The sequence below is a fragment of the Amblyomma mixtum genome, chromosome 3 (genome assembly GCF_055824585.1).
Source record: "Amblyomma mixtum isolate Tamu chromosome 3, ASM5582458v1, whole genome shotgun sequence".
In the NCBI taxonomy this organism is placed as follows: Eukaryota; Metazoa; Arthropoda; class Arachnida; order Ixodida; family Ixodidae; genus Amblyomma; species Amblyomma mixtum.
In genome coordinates this window covers 144,082,599-144,090,044 of record NC_143014.1, presented here as the reverse complement: position 1 = coordinate 144,090,044, position 7,446 = coordinate 144,082,599, and the positions used below count along the sequence as shown (strand labels likewise).

General features: G+C 44.1%; 1 protein-coding gene across 1 annotated transcript; it reads right to left on the bottom strand.

Moving 5' to 3' along the window:
- Nucleotides 1-3,072: 3,072 nt before the first annotated feature.
- On the bottom strand, nucleotides 3,073-7,048 carry LOC149352238 (uncharacterized). The gene is made up of 5 exons (XM_089581402.1): nucleotides 6,859-7,048; nucleotides 5,298-5,359; nucleotides 4,594-4,689; nucleotides 3,665-3,691; nucleotides 3,073-3,178 (listed from the first exon to the last, which is right to left on the bottom strand). Exons 1-5 carry the CDS (start codon nucleotides 6,953-6,955, stop codon nucleotides 3,110-3,112), a joined length of 351 nt encoding a protein of 116 aa, XP_089437528.1. The 5' UTR covers nucleotides 6,956-7,048; the 3' UTR covers nucleotides 3,073-3,109.
- Nucleotides 7,049-7,446: the final 398 nt, after the last annotated feature.

Genomic DNA, 7,446 nt, shown 5'->3' with positions numbered 1-7,446 from the left:
GGCAATTTTACAGCACAGAGAAAGGAAAAAAAGATACCAAATCTATTATTTACTCTAAGCGCATAATTTTAATGCTGATTGTGTAATATAACTGTGTTTACTTTCATCCAGTCACAGCGGTGGCTGAGTGTTTTTGGTGCATGGCTGCTGATCAGAAAGACGCGGTTTCAGTTCTGTCCGCGGCCCTCTCATTCCGGTGGATGCGAACTGCTAGAGGCCACTTGACGCTAAAGAACTCCAGGTGGTTAAAATCATCCGAAGCGCTCCATTACGGCGTCCGTCATGGCCGGAGTCCGCTTTCGGCCGTTAAACCAGATAAAGCTAAACCAAACTTTCAACCAAAACTGCAGAGCAGCTGCATCAAGAGAGAAGTGCAGAAGTAAAAAAAACGAACAAAAATAATTGATAAAATTTTAGTGCAGTTTCGAGCTCTAACGCGAGTTGCATCCGTTTAGAAAATTGATGCAAATCTTCTTGTCATAGCTTTTAATGCAACTACACTACAGCCAATCGTGGAAAACCAGTCTCGCCCTAGCTTAATTGATTAGGCAACAATAAACCGTCATTCTAATTAGCTTCAGGACCCAGGTGTCAAGAAAAAGCGACAGAGCATTATCAGATAAACAATGAATTCAAAAGCGCCTACTGAGCAGATGGTTTCTTCTTTCTCGGAACTAAAAAAGTTCTCTAAATACCAGAATATTACATGTAACAATCCTCTGCGATTTTAAGTCCAACGCATTTTTGAGAGCAAACCCTTCAGGTGGAGTAGATATCAGTTAAGGAAAGAGCTGCTCAATAGATACCTCTACAACGATGGGATGAACACTAAGTCTTCAGTTCTTGCAAGTAAGCACGGCTTTGTGATTCTTGAGATTATCATAGAATAGTCTACACGCACATACGGACCAAAATACCCCATTGGGAGGCCTTCGTGACAAGAGCATGTTTTAAGACTCGTATTTTCAGTGGTTGTAACCGCCTTTCCCTTATTGGTTTCTTCATCAGCCTTCTTTATCGGGAATTAATGACCGCAGCTAATTCCAATTTTGCAGTTCGCATTTCATGCACTGCACTATGAAACATACTAGAGAGAGTAGGATGAATAAAGCAGGAGGTATAAAACGTGGTGCGCAGTCTTGAATGTGGTATATTATTACTCCTGAAATACCGACATGGCTTACGCGATGGAAAGCGCGTATTTTCTGCAAACGCACATGTCAAAGTCCTGATTCCTAGGTAAGATAGTTGCAAGGTTCACCCGTTCCCAATAGTACGGGCACGAGAGGCATTAGAAATTTAAGCCGATCCCGCAAGTGCCCGCTGTGGGGCACCGAAGTTTGGTTTATGAATCAGCTAGCATGTGTCCGGAACTAGTTCTAGAAACCTGTACATCATAAAATTAAGAGACACTTTGGCGACTAAAGTGGTGAGAGGCGAAAGCCTGAGTACAGCATTCTGCCACGAATGTGGTTGTGAATGATGATTCAAGTGCTGCCAGCGAATGACGCGTCCATTGGCTGTCTGCTTGTGTCACTGATGTGTGGTTAAGATGTTAAGCTACGCCTCTTAAGAGTGGAACGGGACAGCGTCTTGCAACGCTTCCAGGGAGTCCACAGAACGCCTTCGCCTATTAGGGTCTACGCCTTGCTCGGCGGTAAAATGGTTTTTGAGGAAAGGAAATGTACTTCTCTCACATATCTCGGTGGACACCTGAACCTCGCCGAAAGGGAAGGGAGGAAGATGGGAGTGAACGAAGACACCGTATTCACTAAACGCGCATTTGTTCATACCAAACCATTCAGCTGGCATGGCGGAGTGGCTAGCGTGCTCGTGTCGCACTCCGGAGACCCTGGTTCGATTCCCCAACTCGACCAATTTCGTACTCGGTTTTATTTATTTATGTGATCGGACTAGAAAGGTTAATTAGGCTATTTGATATTTACATTATTGTAATTCTATCGATCGTGTTCTGTCATTCACCTGTGAAGTGTTGGAACTGTCTAGGATGTGCGATACAATGTATATGAAACGAGATACTTCGCAACGGGCACAGTCGAACTGGGTGGGGAAGTGGGTGGTGGTGGAATGAACGCGGCTTCGGCCGCGGACGCGGTTGTTGCTGGGACGCGCGTCTTTCTTTTGTTTTCCTCTTTCTTCTGATCTTTTGATTCTCCTCTATCTTAATTAGGCTAATTGATTATTTAAGGAATTAATTTAACTTAGTCCCACTTAGTTGGAGCATCACTATACGATCCCTTTAATTGGTTGCATGGTTACTAGGCAAAGTACGATTGGCCCCATTTGAAATTCGCGCACTGTGACGTCACGAGCGTTTTGACCAATTGAAAAGCGTGACATATCTGTCGGCAGCTCCTGCTTATAACGATGAGGCATTAAAGGCTTCCGCCTTAATATCATGTACGAAAAAAAAAACTATGCAGACGCTTAAGACACGTTGAGAGTGGACTCGACTACCATCATAGTTCACATCTGTCGCAGCTTTTGTTGAAAATTTTGTGTGTGCTCACGTCAGTTTCTCTGAAATTGTCTCATTTGGACTGCTAGTTGCAGTAGCAGGTATCCGCTGTGCCGTGACGGGGCCGACATTTGCGTATATTAGAGTTTTTTTGTACTTTTGATTTCGATTCTCCATCTAGGGTGTTGTGTAGAAATGGGGTCGCTCACATCCTGGTGGGCGGGTTGTGACGTGACCTTTACCGACAAATCATTAATTGCTCGCTGATTGCTAACAATCCGGTCACCAGACTGTCACTTGCCGTAGTAGGCAGGTTTCGACGACGTCACGAGGTCACGAGATTTTTCTCGACTAAGCCGCTAATTTTTTGACATCGGAAATCAGCGGGGTTTTGGTGTTATGAAAACTCTAATGTCATCGTATTAAAAGGCACCTGAAGCATGATCATATCGATAACTTAATGGAGACCTAATGGGCAAGTCACCTAACTCTTCTCGCTTTTGCTTTTTTTAGGAGCGCAGATCCGTCGTCCCCAATACGGTGCTCACAATGCCCTTTGATCAATGAGGATTAAAGCAGTCTTTGGTGTGATATTTTTGTTGTCAATGAAATTTATTAGAGTTCATGTGACTAGTTAGTTTGGTGAGCTGCGTCCCGGCAGGCCGAGATGGTGCTGCGGAAGGCATCCTTCTCGGCATCCTGAAGAGAGAAGGGAGAAGACGAAATTAGCCGGCAAGGAAAATAATGGAAAGGGCACTGAAATCATAACTTCCATATGTCCTTAGTTATTCGAGAACTGGAGCTTAACACAAACACCATGAGCGTGGTCTCTGAGAATAGAGGCAAGCTTTTGTGCACGGGAAAGAATCTTTCTATTACTTTGAACGTACCAGCTATTCACTAATCCTTCGGTACAACAACCGTACTATCAAGAGCTGCATTTTAAATGTTATTCTTCGTTATAATTCGCTTGGAGACAAACAGACCATTTTCTTTAAATATAACTATAAATACATTTTTACTTCGGCTAAGCTTGCTTTTGGGCGAAGACGTTCCGGTTACTGGCGTTTGATCTACGTCTTGCTGAAGATCTATGGTTCGTTATTATCATGATATGAACACTGACACTGCTTCATGACGCTCCTCAGAGCTTGGAATTTAAAGCAGACACAGAAGCTCACTCACCGTGAAAAATTCGTTTCCAGAGTGCTCCTGAAATGAAAGGGAGAGAAGTTTTCCGACAATCAGTGCGGTTCGCTGCTCACGTTCGAAATGAAACATGACAGATCAGTACCACCTTCCTTTGCTTTTTAATTTTTAAGTCATACCTTCCAAATTTCGCCCCCCTAAAACGTGCCAAGCCTCGTTTTTCACGCTTGGCAACTGTGTAACAAAGGCTTTTTCTTGAAACTCAGCCACGTCAAGCTCCTGAAGCAGCTGGCCTACAGCAACAAGCCCCCTGTTATTGCAAAAGCCTTGCGCCATAGGCATGTTCATGAATAGCAACGATGGCAGGCATTGAAGAGCAAGCAACCTGGCGAACACCCATGCACTGCAAGCCTCTGAACAATAAATGCCATTCACCTCAATGTAATTTCAGGCATTGTATTTTTATAACCAGGGGTGTTATTTATTCTAAAGGTCGTTTGAAGGATGTATCACCCGCGGAAGGCCCAGTGGCATGAACTCATGATGCTGCAATTCGGTACAAGCAGTTTAAAAATTTTGGGCCCTATGGAACGCGGAATGAGGTAGAATACAGAAATTTTTCGGTTGTGCTACATCCTCTATAGTGTTATTAACGTTACTTTTCATTACTGGCTTATATTAGGAATGTCTGTGCTCGCGGTTCCTGCACGAACCCATCAGTCAATTCACACGCGTGCGCAACACGGCTGGAGATTTCACTCTGGTGTTATCTTTTTAAATTTGGGCACGAATACCACCAGGAATGTGCTTTTTTGTATAATTTAATACAAGAGACTCGATAGTAGCCTTCTCGCGAAAATCGGATACCACTTACAATGGTGTGCGAAATTGTATGCCCTCAATTTTGTCGCCTGCTGGCAGAAGTAGGGAAAACCGAGAAAATCAGACCATGAGACCCCACTCACCAGAGTGCCCTGGTTCCGCTCACACATTTTCTGGAAAACGCAGTGCAGCTGGTCGCATTCGAGGCGCTCCTGCATTGCGTTCAGCTTGGTCCGAATCTAAAAAGAAGAGGAAGCATATTAGGCAGTTTCTCCTCTAACAAGGCAAAAACACTATATGGCCAGCATCTGAAGCCGTCCGAATTGTGCTGTAAACATAAGTAGAAAATTATATGTTATCCATCCTATATCTGCTCACAAACCGATGGTAGTACTTGGATTTACAACATCGTTCGAGCGACACAAGGCGCGTAATGGGACAACTAATTTACAAGTGTGATGAAAAGTAAATTCAAGTGATACGCAGTAAAGGCGCATTAATGAGTACAGAGCCGCTGATGGCTGGTAGCCTCGTGCGTTAACTACAAATATTTGGGCTGCCGCTTAGGGGCCCGTCTATTAACACTTAGTTGTGATCATGTGATAACGGCGCTGCGTCGGCGTCGTCACTTCATGAATGTACGTGCGTGCTTGAGAATTAAAATATAGCCGCGATATTCTTCTTGGTGATAGCGCCTTACATTCGCACAGCGAACACAAAACTGCAGTATGCCATATGCCACAAGATGTTGGTTTAGGTAATGGTAATGAAACAATTCGGTCATTTCGCTCATGCTAGCAATTATGCTAAAGCTACCTAGAAAGAAACGACCAATAAAGACTCAGACCGCTTCATCGAGGCGCTCCTGGAGGCATCCGACAAGTGCGACCTGTGCTTCTCTTTCCAGAGCTGAAAAGGATAAAAAAAGAAAAAGATGTTGAAACTGACTTTGGTTAGGGATGCGCTCATATATCCATGAGAAAACCTATCTTTCTCGCACTAAAGAACGGGAAAGTATACCTTTGCAGGCATCTGCAATCTGTTAGCGGTAATGACGCTAATGAGGTAATGACGGTAATGAGGGTCATCAGGGCAAAAGAACACGTATTAACTAGCAATTATTGCTCGTATTCAGCATAGTGTATACATTTTCTGTAACTGATGGAATTCTATTCCGTTCTTTGCGGCACGTTATTCTTGATGGTCGAAAAAAAAAGCTTTCTCATTTGTCGATAGGGCAATAATGACTCCGTAATATTTGGCCCCCTTTAATGCTGCCTGGCTCAATCATTACCAGTTTCTGGGAAGATAATATTTTTATCCTATCAGCGGTATGCCGCAAACGAGTGGTAATTAAGAGCCACCAGAAATGCTGTAAAACCTTTTCTTCTCAACAAAACATCGGCGTGAAGTGGTGACAGAATCAGTGATGATCATCATAAAGTAGGGGTTGTTGGAAAAATTATAATAAACATCTTTAAATGAGGTCCATGGTAGAGAGAGGGTGCGGTAGATGGTCCTTGGCGATCACAAAATGAACAAGGGAGGGGAAAACCTCAGTTTGCTAGAGCCAACGTTTCGACAAGGGGACTTGTCGAAACGTTGACAAGTCCCCTTGTCGAAACGTTGGCTCTAGCAAACTGAGGTTTTCCCCTCCCTTGTTCATTTTGTGATCTTTAAATGAGGGAAACATAGAATATGTATATATTGTGAGCTCATAGAATAAAGGTTAACCTCGTCTGTAACCTTCACTTAACCGCGTGCTCTGAATTCTCCCAGGCCTTGTATTGTTTGAATTCAGTATTCATTATTCAGGAAGTGCTAAGAGAAAATATCCTCTCTCAAAAGAATTTACCACCGCGTTCGGAACATACTCCTCTCATCTGACTGAAGAGAGCAATATGCGCTTGACGGGTGGTGCAGGGTCTTGGTTTTGATAATGCCTTAGGAGCGCAGAGTTTAATGTTGGTAATAAATATATGTACAAAGAAGACCTTCACGCCGAATTTTGTTCAGCAACAGCCAAACAAGAGTCTTTGCGACAATAGCACATAATGGTGTTTATGAAAAAAGTGACAAACATCGGCTCGCGCCTCGAGATACGATCATATCATTGCCCACTTCGTGAAAGCGCGAAAAGCTTCTAGAAAGCAGGTAGAACCACACGAATTGAATCGCTCAGTGCTGCAGGTTCATTTCTACAGCACCCGTACGCCTTCACGCGCCCTGCAATTATTGCACAACGCACGCCTATGCGCACAGCTCTTTGCGCACTGGCGGAATTTTTCTTGAAGAAATAATCTGAAACAACGCGAATAACTAATTCTGCACTACCACCACATCCGTCGTAACAGAAACCGTAGTAACAGAATACAAGCCAGGAGCACAGAAATACTGCCGGTACGTACCGCAGACGGAGCCGTGCTGGTGGTGCTCGTCATGGTCCGCAGAGGCCAGGCCGAGGAGGCAGAACATCATAAGGGCAACGAGCGCTTTCGGATTCATTGCTTCCGTGGAGAGGGGAGTCCGCTCTGTGCTTCTGTGGTGACACGTGTTACCGCAGGCGTAAGGACTGCTTATAAAGCACCCGTCGGCTCCTAACCTTGGAGGTCTCTGTCTTTCACCCGGAGTTTTTTTGATAACCGAAGGAAGCGCTCGCGTGATTTCGCCGCCTTGTCCAATCTGAGCAGGAAAGAAAAAAGAAAAAAAAATGGCAGAGATAGAGATGGTCTTCTCCCTCATTTGACGAAAGCAGGACTTGCGCCACTTTGTGAGCCAGCGTGAAGGGCATTCATAATCTATATTTCTGTCGCACACAACACACTAAAATGGCGAAACGGGTTATCGCCACAGAGTAACACTATGAAACATTACGCAGCGCTTTATTATCATGTGTCTTGGGGTTACTTCGTATGCCAATTATGTGCACGTTTATTGTTTTCACTCCAGTGTCAGTAGCTTTAAAAAATGTGTTTTATGTAACTGTTGCGATGCAT

Bases quoted from the DNA above. Each gene is read 5' to 3' on its own strand.
- LOC149352238 (XM_089581402.1), bottom strand. From the start codon at position 6,955: ATGAATCCGAAAGCGCTCGTTGCCCTTATGATGTTCTGCCTCCTCGGC. The intron at 5,360-6,858 runs GTACGTACCGGC...TATCCTTTTCAG, and splicing joins CCAGCACGGCTCCGTCTGCG to CTCTGGAAAGAGAAGCACAG. The intron at 4,690-5,297 runs GTCTGAGTCTTT...TCTTCTTTTTAG, and splicing joins AGGAGCGCCTCGATGAAGCG to ATTCGGACCAAGCTGAACGC.